Source organism: Leptodactylus fuscus, chromosome 1 (assembly GCF_031893055.1).
Source record: "Leptodactylus fuscus isolate aLepFus1 chromosome 1, aLepFus1.hap2, whole genome shotgun sequence".
In the NCBI taxonomy this organism is placed as follows: Eukaryota; Metazoa; Chordata; class Amphibia; order Anura; family Leptodactylidae; genus Leptodactylus; species Leptodactylus fuscus.
Window position 1 is genome coordinate 14,242,468 of NC_134265.1, and position 20,619 is coordinate 14,263,086.

The window sequence follows — 20,619 nt, forward strand, 5'->3', positions numbered from 1 at the left end:
CTCCTCCACTGACACAACCTGAAGCAGGTCTAGCCATGCTGAGTTTACATGTGTATTAGTGTAAGAAACAAGAAAAAAACGTGGATGGGCACTCACCGGTCGGTAATCAATGATTCTTTCATATTATCAGTTCCTTTATTAGGTATTCTTTAAAAAACATCCTTGGGATGGCATTCTCAGGCGAAAAAAAGAGGCAACAGCCGTTTCGCGTTCAACCGAACGCTTTTTCATGCCTTAAATGCAATACATGTGTACTATGTTCTTGGGGTTGTCATTAAACTGTCCTCTATTATATATCGCCATTTTCTAGACCGGTTTGGCTTCGATAGCTCCTGCTGTCAGGTCATCTTTGATTGTTGTACTAATTATAAATCTATTCTGGTCATGTTCTATAAAATTCTCCATGACTTCTTTATTTCACAGCTTTTGATTCGGGACAAAGATCTGAACGACATTAATGCTATAGCGATAAAGATAAAAGAAGAGCCGTATGTGAGTGGTGATGAGGAATGTGAGGAGGACATTCCTACAGGGAACCGCCCAGGTGAGGAGTCACCACTATATAAAGCAGAGATATTACTCTTTACCTGAGAGATACTGTTTTATGTTGGTTACCAATGAAAGATGTAATTGTGGGGTGTGAGTCTTATGTACTGTAGTATCTTGGAGATGGTTGTGTGTAGAGTAGATAAGAGTGGAGAGAAGATGAAGGTCTTGTGAAGATCAGAGATTGTGTAACACTCAGGAGGGCCAGGGCTGGTATCACGGGTAATATATCAGATGTGGCCGGCTTTCAGGGGGTCCCTGGGTCCCAAATGTGCACAAAATCTCCTTTTTGATGCCCCCGACTACCCTCCCCCACGTGATATCTGACAATGACAACAGACAACCAGGTCTCGGGGGTAGTCGTTGCTCTTTTACTAGCAGGACAAAGTAATACAAATGTACATATGGAGTAATTCTTCACATACAATACAGCGATCTTTGTAGGTAGTGTCCAATTAAGCAGGTGATAGAGCTTGGAGCAGGAATGCTTTGGATAGTTTAATTAATAGTTGCTTGGGTAGTTAAACTTGTATATACTTGTAAAGATGGCCTGTATCCAGGGGGTTAGTCCTCAACAAACTGGGTACACGTAAGTAGGAGAGCAACTAGAAGTGCCAGCAGTGGGAAACCCTCAAATTCTACCAGACTAGCTATGGGCTTCTTAAATATAGATTTGTCCCAAAGACTTACTTGAATAGAGAGATACGTGTAGAAGTCCCAGATGTATGGATAAAACAGGTCCGTCAACTTTAGTGCTTGTAGGCTTGGAGCTTCAGAGGGAAACACTCTTTGAGGAGGATCTTGAGTACAGAGGAAAAGACATCTCTGCTTGGAGTGCCTTGAGACTTGGCTGCCATTTTCAGCTCCACATGTCTGTGTCTACAGCTAGCTCCACACAAAGGACCCAGACAAAAGGTCCCCAACCCCCCTAGAGGGTGCTGTAACTCCTCCTCCTCCAGGCCAGTCAAGGGAGCTTGAGTGGTCCTGAAGGTCACCTGATCATAATGGACACACCTTCAAATTGGCAACTCAAATTACAATGGCAAGTATAGGCAGGTGTAGTTCACAAAAACATCCACAAGATGGCGCATTAATAGACCCCCTGTGTGCTGGCTCTGGTAATATATAGAAGGAATGAAGGGGGAGGAAACTCTTTACCTGATATGCAAATGTCCATACCATCTAGGTCTGCAAGGACTATTAAAGGGAATGGGACGAGCAGTACCGGGACATTACAATTGTGTGTAGAGAGTTTGGGAAGGTAGCTGTTTAGCAGCAATGGTGCAGACCCAACTGGTCAGAGACATGGAGACGATGTCTGGTGCAAACAGGTTTATTTAGGAAAAAAAATAAATGAACCTTCATGTCAGGCACAGAATAAGCAAAAGTAATACACAGCCTTAACTTCAGGCAAAATGGCAAACAAAACCCTGCTTGTGTGAGCTCTAACTAAACAGTAACAGTAAAAAACTAACTATACGTGTGGCTAACTACCAACCACACGAACAAAATAAAGTAGCACAGTACAGTCTCACCAGGCTCTAGGTGTGTCAGGACAGACCCAGCCACTTCCTCTTTTCCCAGGATATGCCCCTAAGTTCAGGCTCTGAAGCCTTTTATGGCCCAGTAATGGTCCCAGGAACCACCCCAGGGGCTGAGGCCTATTCAAGACCTGCCCTGGACCACACATATGTCAGAAACCTGGGTCTGATATACCAGGACTCCAACACCCTGCCTGTCACCTTCTCACAAGAATAAAAAATTATCTCAGTGATGTATGGACGGGGAAGGTAGTGAACAGCCTTATATTTGCACAATAACATTTTAAAGCAGGGGTAGGCAACCTTTTTTGTTCGGCGTGCCGATTTAAATAAAAAAATCAAAGATGAGGTCCTCGGAGTGCCGGGCAATAATTGTAAAGCTGATGACACCTACACTAAAGTCATATAGCACAAACCACAACATAGGGGTGCTGTCATACTGCGCTCCCAGCCACATGCGCTTACTACTATTTGCCTGGATACACATGTTCTTTTCCATTAGAAGCAATGTAACATATGTAACCCACAATTAGTGGTAATGTATGTGACTGGGAGCAGAGTAAGGTCATACCTGTAAAGCGCTGACACACAATGTACCTGGATGCTCCATCCAGTCCCTTGGCCCTTCAGTTTTCTGTAAGTGAAACACAGATTAATTTCAGTCACTTTTAGTTCCTGGCGGTGCAGTAACCGCAAAACCCCAGCCAGGAATTAATGGGTGTCACACTTACACCAAAGTGGCCGCACTGGTGCCCAGGAACTGGATTTGACTATAATTGCATCTAGTTACAGTGTCACCACCCAATAGAATCACACCAAGGCTGAGGCCCCACATTACAAAAATGCAGCTTTTTTTGTTGCAGATTTAGCTGCGTTTTTTTTCCATCAAAGCCAAGAAAGGCTAGAAAAAGAACGGGAAATATATAGAAAGCTTCTTATATGTCTCCCTCCTGCTCAATCTACTCCAGGCTTCGGCTCAAAAAACACAGCAAAATCTGCAACAAAAAAAAAACTGTTTCTGCAACGTGGGGCTTTAGCCTAAGGCTGAGGCCCCCACGTTGTGAAAACACAGCTTTTTTGTTGAATATTTTGCTGCGTTTTTCTGAGCCTAAGGGCTCGTTCACATCTGCGCCCGGTCTCCGTTCTGCAGGTTTCCGTTTCCTGCACAAAACAGAGGCAGGAGATGGAAACCTGCAGGTCGTGAGCGTCGGTGAGCGTTTTATGCTCTCCGCCGCAAAACCGTTTTCTTTAAATCGGACACAGAGTTGGACATGCAGTACTCTGTGTCCGATTTTAAAAACCGGACATTTTGGCCCAGATACACAGCCACAAAAAATTGCTGTATATATGGGTCAATTGAAATGTATAGGTCTGTACTCTTATCCAAAGTTGTGGATAAAAAGTCTGGTCATGTACATTACAGCTTAGTAACTCATATTAATAGCAGTTAACCCCATCATGTCCCTCACATTAACCCCCTGTGTGCTTTACATAAGGGATACTGATATGTGAGACATATGGAGGTAATAAGTGAACATCTTCATTATATAGGTCCTTTATTAGTACCCCTATATGTCTCACACATCAGTAACCCTTATGTGAGCCACACAGGGGTTAATATGAGGGATATGATGGGGTTAACTGTTATTAATGTGAGGCACATGGAGTTACTAACACTAAATTAATAACCCCAAATGCCTGACATTAATAAGAATAGTTAGTAACACACGTACCTGGTGTTTTTACTTTCACTTTGCTCCTCTCCTCCTCAGGGCTGCAGACGGCAGGAGCTCCTCCTCACATGTAGCAGCAGGTCCAGGGAGCCCTTATCCTGTGCAGTGAGAGGCTGAGAGGCTCATCTCTGATTGGTGGCAGGGAGGGAAGGGGGCGTGTCCTACACCTCGGCTTTAGCCAAGCTTCTGAAAGGACGCTCTCTCTCTCAATTTAGTGCATGAAGGTTGCAGGCTGGCTGCCGTGCCAGCAAAATATGCCTCGCGTGCCACTCTTGGCACGCGTGCCAGGGGTTGCCGACCCCTGTTTTAAAGGATTCCTATCCATTAATAGTAAATTTTTTGTCCCTACCACGTAGGAATAGCCTTAAGAAAGGCTATTCTTCTCCTACCTTTAGATGTCTTCTCCGCGCCGCCATTTGGTATATAATCCGGTTTTCGTCGGTATGCAACTGAGTTCTTTCATAGCACTGGGGACAGGCCCTAGCACTCAACAGCACTGGGGGCAACCCCAATGCTGCGAAAGAACTCTCCAGCACCACCTCCATCTTCTTCAGGAACAGCCTCTACCTGTGTCTTCTTCCGGCGGTGGCTTCAAACTTCTAGGCCTAGGGCAAAGCCGACTGCGCATGCCTGTCGGCCACACAAAAATGGCCGCTTGCAATAATGTAAATCTAAAGGTAGGAGAAGAATAGCCTTTCTTAAGGCTATTCCTATGTGTCAGTGACAAAAAATTTACTTCTAATGATAGGATCCCTTTAACCACTATTTGCTGGACAATGGGCAGCAAGTAAAGGAACTGGCAAAGGGGAGAAACAGTGGCAAAAAACAAGGGGGAAAAAAGAGGATTAACAAGGCAGCAGAGTTGAGAGTAGATTGGAGGGGAGCAAGAATGTTGGACGGAAAGCCACAGACATGGATGTCTCTTTAGTCTAGGTGGGAGATCATGAGGGCATGTACTGGCATATTTATGGAATCATAGTTGATTTGGTTCCATAAAAGATTTTGAGTTGGAGATGGCAGAAGGTGTTAAGGGGTTGGATACATGGTTTAAAGGACAGGACAGAATCAAAAGTTAACCATGCCTTGTGAAACCCCTACAGACAGAGGATGAGCTGAGGAGGTCGTGAAAGAGTGGCGAGGGTAAATGTACAGTTGGTGAGGTATGAGGTGGCCAGGAGAGGACCAAGTCGGTGATGCCAAGGGATGAGAGTGTTTGTAATAGAAGGGAATAGGCAACTGTGTCAAAGGTGGAGTAAAGGTCTAGAAGGAGGGGAACGAAGTAGTGTAATTTGGCGTTAGCAGTTAGTAGGTTGGTTTTAGTAGAGTGATGGGCTCAGAAGTTAGTGTAGCTGGCAAAATAGTTGGATGAGAGGTATGGGGACAGATCAAGGTGCACATGTTGTTCAAGGAGTTTTCAGGAAAAAGCGTAATGGTATGATTGGGTAACAGCTGGACAGAAATAATGGGTCAAAGGGAGGCTTCTTAAAGATAAGTGTCATGGTGCTATGTTTAATGGAAGATAGGTTGGAGATATAAGTTAGGGTTTGCAGAAACACTGCCTTAAGGTTGGGGGATGAGGTGCATTTGGATTGTGTCAAGTGCACTAGTGGTCAGATGTGATTTGGAGAGTAGGGTGGTGACCTTTTCATTGGTAACGGTTAAGTAGGTTATAGAGGAAGAACATTGAAAACTTGAGAAGAGTGGTTGTGGTAGGTGTAGATTGAACATTCTCTGATGTTGTCAGGATTATATTATGTAGAAATGTTATCACCTAAAAAGAAATTATAGCAATATTTTATATGATTCAAAAATAGTAAAGACCGTTTCTTCTTGTCAGATGACTGTACCAGGAGTTCAGAGGGACATCTGATATCTACACATTGTAAGGCAGAAGATCCATACGAAGAGCATACCATTACCCCAGATATATCCTCAGCCCTTCAGAAGAAGCCGTATGAAGAACATGCCATTACCCCAGATACAGCCTCAGCCCTTCAAAACAAAGCTGTACCATCTGCCCCTATTAAAATCATCTTATCTTCTGGTCCTGTTAAAATCATCATCTCTTCTGATTCATCACAGGCTGTAAAGCAAGATGAAAGTCACAGAAGGGAAGAACATCAAAGAGTTCCTATAAAGGAGAAGAAATGTTTAGGTTCCGAATGCGCAAAATTCTTTACCCAAAAAACAGATCTTGATAGATATCAGAGAACTCACACAGGGGCAAAACCATATTCATGTTCAGAATGTGGAAAATGTTTTGCTCAGAAACGAACCCTTGTCTCACATCAAAGAAGCCACACAGGAGAGAAGCCATATCCTTGCTCTGAATGTGCAAAGTGTTTTAGCCATAAATCAGATCTTGTTAGACATCAGAGAACTCACACAGGTGAGGGGACATATTCATGTTCGGAATGTAGCAAATGTTTTACTCATAAATCCGATCTTGTTACACATCAGGGAAATCACACAAGGGAGAAGCCATATTCATGTTCAGAATGTGGAAACCGTTTTAGCTCTAACTCAGCTGTTATTCAACATCAAAGTGTCCACACAGGGGAGAAGCCATTTATATGTTCAGAATGTGGAAAATGTTTTGCACAGAAACGAACCCTTGTCTCACATCAAAGAAGCCACACAGGAGAGAAGCCATATCCTTGCTCAGAATGTGCAAAGTGTTTTAGCCATAAATCAGATCTTGTTAGACATCAGAGAACTCACACAGGTGAGGGGACATATTCATGTTCGGAATGTAGCAAATGTTTTACTCATAAATCCGATCTTGTTACACATCAGAGAAATCACACAGGAGAGAAGCCATATTCATGTTCAGAATGTGGAAACCGTTTTAGCTCTAACTCAGCTGTTATTCAACATCAAAGTGTCCACACAGGGGAGAAGCCATTTATATGTTTAGAATGTGGGAAATGTTTTATTCGGAAGTGTAATCTTCTTGACCATCAAAAAACTCATGCAAAAGAGAAGCTTGCATGTTCACATTGGGGTAAATGTGTTACCTGGAATGAAAATTCTTCTTCGCCAAGAAGTGACAAAGGGGAAAGTCCTGTTTGATGTTCGGATTGTGTGACATGTTTTACCCAGAAACCAGCTCGTGTCGGACTTCAGAGAACTCACATCCTGGAGATGCCTTTTTCATAGCCAGAATATAAATAGTATTCTTACGAATCAGATTTTGTTAGAGGGGTTTCCACGACCCTAAGTGGCTACTTCCCTATCCATAGAATAGGTCAACAGTACCTGATCGTGAGGGTTCATTACCGAGACACCGCAATGATCAGCTTATCTAGAAGAAGCTCTGCTCCTGTTCAAGTGAGCTGCCATTCCATGGCACTAGGACTGAAGTGCATGGAGCTTACACTGAACATAGTTCTGGTGCCTGGAGACCATTAGAGCACCTGATCTGTCCCCCAAGAATCAGATACTGATGACTTAAAACAGAAGGATTCTTGGACAACTCTTTTAATTGAGGTGACACAAAGGTCACATTAAACAAGCAAGAAGAGAAAGTGATTTATAGAAGTAAATGTTTAAGAAATGAATAAAATTACCAATAAACATCTGATTTTAAAACACTAAAAAGAATGCAACGTGCACACCTACTGTATGGTGCCTTGTGTACAGAATATTTCACATTAATGTATGCTATCCATGGTAGTACTACTGGCACCAGACGTGGTCTCCAATAGATCCTCGAAAGACTGCTGGATCTGTACATGAGATTTTTGTGCAGTTTTTGAGGCATTCTGGAATCGAATACTTGTACCCATAGTCACCAGAAAACACCATTGAAACCTGCTAGGGCAGTGATCTGAATGTAATATGGGAGTCGCAGTGAAGTGCGATTGACCCCGTGTCCTCTAGAAGTGTAGAGGAGGGCAGGAGGCTATGAGAGGCTATCGTCACTGCCTGGACCAGGTCTGTGGAGTCCATAGGCCAAACCTCTGACTCCATCTCGTTCATAAATGGCTGACAGCCACGCTCAGACAGAAAAGCTCCTGTAGTCCATGTAAAGCCAATGAGTGATTCCTCCGAAAGTGAATATGTTAAAGCAATGTATCTAATGATATCACATCAATATATGTATATTATAATTATTAAAAATAATCATCTATTTTGAAGATGAGTAACTGTTTTTCCGACTACTCAGAAGTGGTCATGACTCCGATTCTACAGCTATGGCCTGGACCCTGGATTATTAGTGGTGGGATACATGTATGCATCTCTAGAGGGCTGCGCTTTTCGACATATGTTAGGTTTTAGAATTACCCCAGTTATTCGGGTAACAATTGGAGCGATCGATTCTACCATCACTAATGTAATGAGTGTTTGTTTGCCGTTTCACTTTACCTGCTGTTGGTCTATCAACAGCTGATCAGTTTTTTTAGACAATCCCACCGGTAACACAACAGACTACGAGACATCTGTGTGGTGTCTCCATCACAGTGTCCAACAGAAATCACTAGACGAAAAAGTGTTGCAAAAGTGGACACGTGATGTACCCCATTATAGTAATTTGGGTCCCTCCAAGATCCAATGTGTCCTCTATCATTGTGGTCTGTTTTTCCATTCTTCTGGTCCTCTGACTGACCAGAAAAATGGACAGCACAGATGTGAATGTAGGGTGAATTAGAGACTCAGCCACATTTGGCCGATCATGCTATAGACATGTTTGTTTCATGTCGATAACTTCCAAAACTTTCCATATTTTTTCAAACAATAGCCACTTACATTCCCTATTATTGATAACGAAGAGATCTCAGAATATAGTAATGATTTTATGGGTGACAAACCTCAAAAATCTTGGGTTTGGTTGAACTCAATATTTTTGGAAAAATTAACGGACCTTGTTTGTTACGAACAGGTTCACTAATCTCTAGTAAACCATCGAACACTTGTTAAATTCTTCATAATAATAAATAAAGGATGTAAATGTGGTGTTACTATGATCATGTATACCATACCATAAGTCCTATCGTAACGTTCTGACATCTCTTGCCTAAAACTCAAAGACTCAGAAGGGTCATGTTTTTGCTTTAGGCACCCTTCCATTCTGCTTGTCGTGGCCTAGCCATTAGTGGACTCTCTTCAGCACCAGCAATGGTGAAAGTGAGGAGCGTGATGTTTATAGGAAGAGGGGAAGATACCACTGGTTAGTGACAGATCAGAAGGGGAGGATAGGAATGGGAAAAACAAAGATTTAAGGTTGGGGATTGATTGGATCAGGTCCAGTACACGGGTGGTGAGGCGCAGTTTGGAGACTAAGATGGACAACTTATCACTGGTATGGCAGCAGAGCACTGAGCAGGGGTGTGTAGGTTAAAAAGTTCTCTGATATTGTCAATCTTATATAAAAATATCAATATAATTTTTTTTAGATTATATTCAAAAATAGTAAAATCCATTTTTTTCTCGTCAGATGACTGTACCCGGAGCTCAGAGGGACATCTGATATCTACAAATTATAAAGCAGAGGATCATGGTATCACACAAGATTCATATGAAGAACATGTCATTACCCCAGATATACCCTCAGCCCCTCACAGCAAAGATCTATCATCTGATCCTACTATACACGTCCAATCTTCTGATTCATCACAGAAGCAAAATAAAAGTCACGGAAGGGGAGAACATCAAAGAACTCGCATAAGGGAGAAGAAATTTTTGTGCTCTGAATGTGGCAAGTGTTTTACTCAAAAATCAGATCTTATTAGACACCAGAGAGTTCACACAGGGGCAAAGCCATTTTCATGTTCAGAATGTGGAAAATGTTTTGCCCACAAACCAACTCTTGTTGCACATCAAAGAACTCACACAGGAGAGAAGCCATATTTGTGTTTAGAATGTGGGAAGCGGTTTAGCCATAAATCAGATCTTGTCAGACATCAACGAATTCACACAGGAGAGAAGCCATATTCATGTTCAGAATGCGAGAGACGTTTTACCTGTAAATCAGATCTTGTTACACATCAGCGAATCCACACAGGGGGGAAGCCGTTTTCCTGTTCAAAATGTGGCAAATGATTTTTTGTAAAATAAGATCTTATAAAACATCTGAGAATTCACTAAGGAGAGAAGCCATTTTTAGGTTCGGAATGTGGAAAACGTTATCGCGCTAAACCGATTATTATTGAACATCTGAGATTTCACACCGGAGAGAAGCCATTTTTATGTTCAGAAAAGGATACATTTTTTATTTTGAATGCAGATCTTGTTCAACATCAAAGAACTCAAACGGCATAGTCCAAGTATATGTTCAGAAACCAACTTGTGTCAAACATCAAGGAGAAAACATTTTCATGGTCTCAACATGAGACGTGGTTGTCACCCAAACCTCAAATTGATCAACTTATTCAGCTGCCTCTTTTCATGCGTTATAGAAATTTTTTGCCTTGACCCCACACTGGTATTTGGTTTGTAACAAGCCGAGGTTGCGAATTTTCACACAATATTGGATTTTCCCCTCTCAAAAATCATTATCATATTCTAAGGTCTCTTCAGACTCAGACCAGAACGGATAAAGCCTCGCCCATTTTATCTAAGCAAATCTCCCATGGTTTGTCCATCTTTAGTAATCTGATATCTGCGTGATCTCTAGTGGACGTGCTCATCAGCTTGTATTCATTCTAGAATTATGCGAGTACCGGTTGGGGCGATCAGAAGATCGATAACTGATTTTGTGAACCATTAACATTGTACTTGCTATTGTAACATCATCATATATAGCTTAAAAGGAATGTATCGCCACAAAATCACCTCTTTTTTTTTTTTGGTAAATAAAGTCTTGTTTAAACATATTCATATTATTACCTATTATCACATACTAAGTTAGGCTTAGTGGTTAGAGTTGGGACTACACAATTTTTAGTATTTTTTTTAATTTTTTTTTACTATAGATAATAACGCGGCTTATTCTTTGCGAGGCGAGTTGTACTTTCATTTGCCAAATTTTTGGGGTACATGTAATGGTTTGATCAGCTCTTATGGGTCCATGTGAAATATCACACAATTCTCTAATTTTTTTTTTTTGTGTATGTGTGTTTAGTTGTTACGGAGTTCCGTCTGCATTATACATGACATTGCGGCTTTGTCCCAGGGGGTAATTACGATTACGGTGATACCGGATTTATATTGGTTTCATTAGATTATTTGGCTTTTACAAATAAAACGTCACTTTTTGGAAAACAAATGATTTTCCTGGGGTCTTCTGACCCCAATAGATTTTTTACTGTACTGTTGTTTGATCACTTTTTATTGCTATTTGTTGGGTAAGCAAAGTGACCAAAAAGCGATAATTTTCACATTGGGGTATATTTTTTGGGAGGATTATTAACGGTACGTTTGAATAGTGAGGACTTATACGCACATGAGGACACCTAAGGCCCGGTTCACATCTGCATCACGATTCCGTTCAGGGAGTTCGCTTGGGAACCCCCAAATGGAAACCTATCTGACATAAAAAAGCGTTTGTCTAAGGAAACCCGTGGACCCCATGTGGTTTCTACGCAAAAAATGCGGAGAGAAAAGTGCTGCTAACTGGACATTTCTCTCCACAATTTTCATGCAGAGAGGGGAGAAGAATGACCGAAACGTAGATGTGAACCGGGCCTATTATACTGCGAGGACATGTATCAATACCCGCACTGCTCGGGGGCATTAACCCTACAGATGCCTCAGTCTTGTCATCAATGTGGTTCTATTACAGACTACCATAGGCACTAGAGATGAGCGAACACTGTTCGGATCAGCCGATCCGAACAGCACGCTCCCATAGAAATGAATGGAAGCACCTGGGTTGGCGGCCGGCCACCGGCAAAGTCAGCGTCACAGGTGCTTCCATTCATTTCTATGGGAGCGTGCTGTTCGGATCGGCTGATCAGCTGATCCGAACAGTGTTCGCTCATCTCTAATAGGCACCTAATGCAGTCCCATATACGGTAATATAAGGAAGATACAGATGTCAGAATATGTCGTCTCCAAGAATTTTTATTTTCAAATTATATTTTTTTGTAAAAGTGTTAAATCGTGAAAAAACAGGTGACGTCACTTTGGCTGCAGAGTGAACGCCATGAAAACAAAGCCCGTAAGAAAGTCGCACAAATGCAGTTTTCTCCAATTCTACCCCATTCTGAATTTTTTTCCAACTTCTCAGTACATCGTAATATTAAATGGGACTATTATGAAGTACAATTTATTTTGCAAACATTAAGCCCTCATATGGCTCCGTGAATGGAAAAATAAAAAAGTTATCATACCTCCCAACCGTCCCGATTTCCGCGGGACATTCACGATTCCGGTGACGTGTCCTGCGGTCCCGGTTGGAAGGAGGTATGTCCCGATTTCAACTCAGATCTGCGTCCAGAGGACGCAGATCTGAGATGAACACATACACGGCTGAAGCAAGGAACTGACACAGGTCAGCTTGCTTCGCCGCTGAACGCTGCCTACTGGCTTGTAGACACGATGTGATGACGTCACATCGCGTCTACAACTGTACGCCAGTGAGAGAGAGAGGCGCGCAGAGAGCAGCGGGGGAACGAGGAGAAGGTAAGTGTAATGTGGAGGTGGAACGTGAAACTGGGGGCAGATGAAGGAGAGGACGGCATGACACTGGGGGCAGAGATGTGGGGACATGAATCTGGGGGAAGAGATGGAGGGACATGAATCTGGGGGAAGAGATGGAGGGACATGAATCTGGGGGCAGAGATGGAGGGACATGAATCTGGGGGCAGAGATGGGGGGACATGAATCTGGGGGCAGAGATGTGAGGACATGAATCTGGTGGCAGTGAGGGGGGAAATGAATCTGGGGGCAGAGATGTGGAGACATGAATCTGGGGGCAGAGATGGAGGGGACATGAATCTGGGGGCAGAGATGTGGGGACATGAATCTGGGGGCAGAGATGGGAAGACATGAATCTGGGTGCAGAGATGGAGGGGACATGAATCTGGGGGCAGAGATGGGAGGACATGAATCTGGGGGCAGAGATGTGGGGACATGAATCTGGGGGCAGAGATGTGGGGACATGAATCTGGGGGCAGAGATGGGGGGACATGAATCTGGGGGCAGAGATGGAGGGGGGACATGAAACTAGGGGCTAAATTTGCCACACATTTTGTCCCTCTTTCGGTTCTTCAAAAGTTGGGAGGTATGAAGTTATGGCTTTTGAAAGGTGGGATCAAAAAACAAAAATTGAAAAATAGCTATGGCGGGAAGGGGTTAATGTCCATTGCTCTCATCCTATGAGGGACATTAGATAATAATGGAATGAACCCTACCTAACAGTCACAGGAGGCAGCGCCACCTACTGGATCCACGGCAGACCGGGCAGATCTTTATATTACCTGCTCCATTCCAGCATCCACCATAGCTTCACCTGTATCCCCTGATTGATCACATGACTGTGACATCATCAGAGGGCTTTAAAATCTCCTGAGGCCAGACATGTGACATCATCAGAGGTCCTGTACCCCCGGCTGCTGTACAGGAGGAGGTAGGTGGTCGCTCTCAGGCCTGGCAGGATTATTATGGGGCTCTGCACTACTATCTGACACCTGCTCTGGGATCTTCTGCGGATTCTCTGATGGGTCACGTTATGGGGAAGTTTTATCAAACAGTCTCGGTTGACCGTAGCAACCAATAACAGCTCAGGTCTCATTTTGTGTGTTGCCTTTGAGAAGTGAAAGCTGTGCTGTGATTGGTTGATATGGGTAACAGAGAACCTGTACTACTTTTGGATCTCTCCATAAGTCTGCGGCTCCATCTATGATGTCTCGTGCCGCATTTATCGGGTGTTTTAGACACTTTTACAGCTTGTACATAAAGAGGTTTGTGGCTTCATGGGAAAGGCGTTGTCTGCCAGAATCTGGGCCGGAGCAAAACTGCGACACCTGCGCCAAAATGTGGTCACAAAGTCAACAAATAGGGCTGTAAAGTCACACTGGACAGTCTAGTATTACAATGACAACAACAACAACTTACCTCACAACCGTTCCTGATTCAGTGGGACAGTCCTGGTCGGCAGGAGCTATATCCGGTTTTGACTCCTCTACATCCAGAGAACACAGATGAGATGAATACTACAGTGAAGCAGGAGCCGTCCGTTCTCTGGTTCACCACTATGCCCCTGTGTGCTCCGGTCCCAGGAGCTGTAGATGTGATGTGATGATGTCACTGACACTGCCCCTGAAGCCTCCAGGAGCAGAGACTTCTTCAGAGCAGAGCGTTTTTTTTTTTTTTTAATGATAAACTTTGGGGCAGATGGAAGGGAGCGTTAATAGTGTTTTCTAGATAAATTTAAAAAAAAAGTTTTTCAAAAAAAGTTCAGTTCTATTAATGGGTTAATAAGAGCACCCAAATATCTTTAGCAGGTATTGAGTGATTCCTGGGTGTCTCTGGGAGCTCCTGGCATCTTCTGCATTTGTTTACATGGGCATTTTTCTTTTCCTTTCCTACTCACAACCCCTCCATGTTTCCCTAGCTAGCTAACCCACCCACTACAAGCCCACCTTAACTAACTCAAACCCCCCCCCCCCTTCACATCCTGTTTTCTGGGACGGGATGTCACTTCTCCCGGGCGGTCAGCAGATGTCAAGAAGAGGAGGCGCCTGCCCTCAAAGAAGTAACATTCCAAGCCCAGGCGGTCTTGACCAGAAGACAGGTAAGTATGGAGGGGGAGGTTGAGTTATTTAGGTGACGTTACATTTCTGGAAAAGAAACTACAATTTCCCTGTAACATCATCAGAAAATGTGCCTGTGATCTACGTAAACATTGAGATTATATATATATATATATATATATATATATATATATATATATAATATATATAAAAACTAAGTAATTTAAAAGATAAGTGGGGGGTCTTGCGGGGCAGCTGGAATGGGACACTAAAAAGTGGATGCACCAGGAGATGGACTTAATACCTTGGAGGCAATTGGAAGGAAACATTATGTGTGGGAATATTAGGGTGACTGTAGTTGTATTATACTGGACGGGGGCACAAAGAGAAATAGATCGGAATGAATGTAGTCAACACATTAGTGGGTGGAGCTAAATCTTCTATGGCGTGCTGCGCGCACCGCACATTCTATCCCTCTTCCTGTCCTTTGAAAGTCGGGAGGTTGCAGCAGATATATCCACCAGAAGTAGTCACTGTCATAAATCGTGTAGTATAAGATTGTCTCATCTGTCCACTCTCTATAAATTACCTTGAACAATATCCTGCAATACAGAAGTCATGTATATATTATATGGGATTATATACGGTATAAACAATGGTTTATTATCTCTGTATTCAGCTCCAGACCATATAATATCAAGGATGGAAACGGAAAGGAACAAGATAGTGGAGAGAATATTAAATCACACCCTACAGATAATCTACCTGTTTACCGGAGAGGTGAGAGATTCTGATGATGTCACAATATATCATTCATACATACATAGCAGATGAGGTTGGATAAAGATATCAGTCCATCAAGTCCAACCTATAAGGGAACATCCTCCACCTAGAAGTAGAGGATGTCCTCTTGTCACTGTCACCGGTCTAGGAGTAAAATGATCCTTAGAAAGTTCTTTGTATTGTCCCTTCATGTATTTGTACATTGTTATTAGATCTCCCCGTAGACGTCTTTTCTCTAAACTGAATAACCCCAAGTTTGTTAATCTCTCGTTGTACTCCAGTCCCCCCCCCCCCCCCATTCCCTTATAATTTTGGTTGTCCTTCTCTGCACTTTCTCAAGTTCACTTATGTCTTTCTTGTATATCGGGGTCTAAAATTGCGCACAATATTCTAAGTGTGGCCGTACCAGTGATTTGTATAGAGGCATAACTATGTCCTTGTCATGAGTGTCTAGACCTCTTTTGATGCATCCTATTATTTTATTTGTCTTGGCAGCAGCTGCCTGACACTGGTCACTAAAGGTAAGCTTGCTGACCAAAAACCTCAAGTCTTTTTCATTGGCCATTATTATTAATAAAGGCGTTGTTCAGGATAAATTCTAATCTCTACACTAATCTAAACACTCTTCCCCCCCCCTTACTTTACTTTATCAAAAATGTATAGTTACCCATATCCCTGGACCAGTGGCGTAACTAGGAATGGCGGGGCCCCGTGGCGAACTTTTGACATGGGGCCCCCCGACACCGAAGATCTCAACCGAGTCCCTCTTACGCATTCCTGCGCGCTCTATTATGTTCCATAGTGGCCCCTGCACACAGTATTATACCCAATAGTGGCCCCTGCACACAGTATTATACCCAATAGTGGCCCCTGCACACAGTATTATACCCAATAGTGGCCCCTGCACACAGTATTATACCCAATAGTGGCCCCTGCACACAGTATTATACCCAATAGTGGCCCCTGCACACAGTATTATACCCAATAGTGGCCCCTGCACACAGTATTATACCCAATAGTGGCCCCTGCACACAGTATTATGTCCCTTAGTGGCCCCTACAGGACTAAATACTGTCACGTCACCCGCTGACCGCTATACCAGGACAAATTGTGGATATAAAATCTGGTCATGTGCATTACAATTTAGTAACTCCATGTGCCTCATATTAATAGCAGTTAACCCCATCATCTCCCTGACATTAACCCCTGTGTGCCTCACCATAAGGGTTACTGATATGTGAGAGACATGGAGGTAATAATAAAGTATCTTCATTATTATTACCCCCATATGTCTCACACATCAGTAACTCTTATGGTGAGGCACACAGGGGTTAATGTCAGGGAGATGATGGGGTTAACTGCTATTAATATGAGGCACATGGAGTTACTAAAACACAAGTAATCCCCCCATATGCCTGACATTAATAAGTAACCCCAGTACGTACCTGTGTAGCTTTAGTTTCATTTTCCTTCTTCCTCCAGTGCAGGACGGCAGGGATAAGCCCCGCCTCCTCCTCTCATTGGTGGGCAGAGGACAGCAGAGAAAGGGAGGGGGGAGAGAGGGGGAGCGTCCTGAAGTGCTGACAGGAGCCAGACCTGCAGCTCCTGTGTCTCAGCCGTTGCTGCAGCTTCGGGGCCCCCTGTTGGTGGAAAGTATTCCACCACAGGGGGCCCCGATCATTATACTCGGGGGTCCGAAAAGACCTCTGAGCATAATGATAGCAGCGGTAGCAGCTGTCACCGGGCCCCTAATGTCCCGGGCCCTGTGGCAGCTGCTACCGCTGCTATGGTGGTAGTTACGCCACTGCCCTGGACGACTCCAAGGATATTTGCTGGTTATCCGGTGACGATCAGTTTTCCCATTTCCAGAAACAGAACGTGACTACCGCTCTCCCCCTCCACTCCATCATACTTATCTATTTTTCTTCTTCCTTCGGGACGGCTCCTCCCTGTTTTTTGCCTACCGTGCATGCTACAGACCCAGCGCTGCTGATAATCCACCTGTACTGCGCAGGCGTGGGAGCAACATCAGAGACCTGCACAGTAGAGGTGGATCATCGGCTACTGAGCAGTTCTGGGTCTATAGCACGCACAGCAGTTAGGAGAGAAGGATGGGCCGTCCTGCAGGAGGAAGACAGGTAAGTATATAATGGGGTCGGGGGTTATGCTGATTAGGTAGGGAAGACCTAGTAGTGATGAAGTCTCTGCCCTCTGACTCACCCTGTAATATTCTATTATCCTCCTCATTTTTTTATTACCTTACAGAGTTTATCATCTGCAAATATGGACACCCTGCTTTTTAACCACTGTACCAGGTCATTAATAAAGATATTAAGCAGGAGAAACCTGATACTGACCCCTGTGGCCCCCACTGCTGACTGTGGCCCAGTCTGAATATTTACCATTAACAAGTAGAGATGAGCGAACACTGTTCGGATCAGCCAATCCGAACAGCACGCACCCATAGAAATGAATGGAAGCACCTGTGACACTGACTTGTCCGGCGGCCAGCCGGCGTCACAGGTGCTTCCATTCATTTCTATGGGAGCGTGCTGTTCGGATCAGCTGTTCACTCATCTCTATTAACAAGTACCCTCTGTTTCCTATCAGTGAGCCAGTTGCTAACCCAAATGAATATGTTTTCCCCCAGTCCCAACATTCTCATTTTGCATACCAACCATTTATGTGGAACAGTATCAAAAGCCTTTGAGAAGTCCAGGTACAACACGTCCACTGCATTACCCATGTCCAGATACACCACGTCTACTGCATCACCCATGTCCAGGTACACCACGTCTACTGCATCACCCATGTCCAGGTACACCACGTCTACTGCATCACCCATGTCCAGGTACACCACGTCTACTGCATCACCCATGTCCAGGTACACCACGTCTACTGCATCACCCATGTCCAGGTACACCACGTCTACCGCATCACCCATGTCCAGGTACACCACGTCTACCGCATCACCCATGTCCAGGTACACTACATCTACCGCACTACCCATGTCCATATATACTACATCCACCGCATGTCCAGGTACACCACGTCTACTGCATTACCCATGTCCAGTCTTGAACTGACCTCCTCATAGAAGCTGATCAGATTAGTCTGACAGGACCGATTCCTCATAAACCCATGCTGATTGGGTGTGATAAGATTACTTACATTGAAATACTCCAGGATAGCATCTCTTAGATTTGCGCCAACTTGCACCATGACCGCTGGATCCATTCCAGCTCCACCCAATAATTTGTCAACCTGATCCGCGATGTGTCGAACTCGAGCACCAGGAAGACAACACACCGTACGACGATCCCGGTCTTTGTGACAGACTGCCCTATCTGTTCCCCTAATAATTGAATCCTCCCCCCACTGCCAGTACCTGTCTAGTCTGCTCTTCACTCCTATCCCCCTTCTTCCTGGAGCAGACAATCCCCAAATATCTATAGTAATAACAGATGATATGACTGGAGAGGTGATGGACTCTGGACATGTATGTAGTGAGATTTATTAATGTGTCTCCCCATAACCAGGATTACACAGTAGTGAAGAAGACCTCTAGTGGGCGCTGTCAGGCTCCTGTGTATAAAGAATATGGAGGAACCCTGAGTCCACCTCACCCCCTGATACAGGAGGAGATCAATGGACAGAAGATCATACAACTCTCCTACAAGATAATTGAACTGCTGACTGGAGAGGTGACACTGCTGGGACATTATACAGTAACTGGAGGGGTCGGGGTGATGACTGTATCATTGTGTTGTCAGGTTCCTATAAGGTGTCAGGATGTCGCTGTCTATTTCTCTATATAGGATTGGGAATATTTAGAAGGAAACAAGGATCTGTACAAGGAGGTGATGATGGAAGACCACCAGCCCCTCACATCAGCAGGTAATAGACATGACTATATACTAGAGATGAGCGAATACCGTTTGATCGAGTAGGTATTCGATCGAATACCACGTGGTAAACGCTGTAAAATTTTGATTCCCCTCCCACCTTCCCAGGTGCTTTTTTTACACCAATAACTGTGCAGGGGAGGGGGCGATAGGAAGTAGAAAAATGTAGGCATCGAAAAAAAAAAAAACCGGAAAAAGTCATTGGCTGGCTAAATCAGGTGACCTCCACTCTATAAGAATAGTGGGTGTCAGTTTCTTTTCAGATGCGACTGTGAATTAGACAGGGATAGTCGTACTGCCAAGGATAGCTAGGGATCAATGCATTCCTATGGGAAAAAGTCAGCTCCCGCAAAATTAGTGGTGTAATACTGGGACGTGGGCGTGTTAGATGCCCACAGACATGCTTCCCCTGCTGTCCCAGTTGCATTCCTGAGGTGTTGGCATAATTTCCTGAGGTGTCATTGTGGACGTGGTGACTCCAATTAGTTGAATTTTGTTTTCCCCTGAAATTAGCATTTTTTTCCCCATAGACTATATTCGATAGTCGTTTGAATAGTCGAATATTGAGGGTCTACTCGAATCGAATATTTCACTACTCGCTCATCTCTACTATATACACATATACTTCCATTATTTGTATGTACAGAATGAATTCAGTCCCTCTTTGTATTTCCTACAGGTAGATCCAGTAAGAGGACAACACCGGAGAGATGTCCCAGTCCTCTTCTTCCACAGGATGATCAGGTAGATGGAGATATTCCCTATGATGTGTAGACGGGCTGTGAAGTCCTTGTGGTCAGTCTTGGGTTATCCAGCAGTATTAGATGTTTATACTTGTGTAATGAGAGGTGGAGATGGAGGATAAAGCTGACCATAGACATTACATGTTGTCTGGATCTTCTCACAATCTTCTGGCTATGGAGACTGCTGGTTGGAATAAGGAACCATCAGGTTGGATTTCTACCGATCTGATCCTTTATTTCCCCTGAGACAAACAACCCCGGATGTATCTGGTAGAATCTGATCTCCTCCACGGACACATCCGGAAGCCCGTCTAGCCATGCCAAGTATACATGTGTATGAGGTTCTCGTGGTTGTCATTGATCCGTCACCTAATATCTATGTCCAGCTTCTAGGAGATCTGAGGCTACTTTTTAGTATCTCCTGCTCTATTCCCTACGTCTGGTAACTTTTACAATATTTATTTTGCAGTCTTTCCATCAGAGTAATGATAATAATATGGATTCTACAGCCGTAATGATAGAAGAAGATCCCTATGTGAGAGGTGATGAGGAGTGTGAGGAGGACATTCCTACAGGTGACCGCCCAGGTGAGGAGTCACTACTATATAAAGCCGTTTCTCTCAGTGTGACTGTAGATTCTGTATCTTGTGTTGGATTTTATGAAGTTCTGTCAGATTGTTTAGTTGTAAATCTCTCTTGGTAATAATACATCTTATGGATATGAAATATGT

The 20,619-nt window shown here is 43.8% G+C and overlaps 2 protein-coding genes across 2 annotated transcripts in view; one reads left to right on the plus strand and one right to left on the minus strand.

Annotated features, from left to right (window-relative positions):
* LOC142195595 (uncharacterized) overlaps nt 1–20,619 on the minus strand; it is a 704,678-nt gene that overhangs the window by 475,732 nt on the left and 208,327 nt on the right. The gene's annotated exons all lie outside the window — the stretch shown is intronic.
* Nucleotides 1–20,619, plus strand: part of LOC142189760 (uncharacterized) — a 207,115-nt gene that overhangs the window by 58,669 nt on the left and 127,827 nt on the right. Inside the window, exons 6-8 of the mRNA XM_075262250.1 lie at nt 424–544; nt 5,658–6,545; nt 9,258–9,693. Coding sequence (XP_075118351.1) covers nt 424–544; nt 5,658–6,545; nt 9,258–9,693 — 1,445 coding nt within the window. The remainder of the gene's footprint in view (nt 1–423; nt 545–5,657; nt 6,546–9,257; nt 9,694–20,619) is intronic.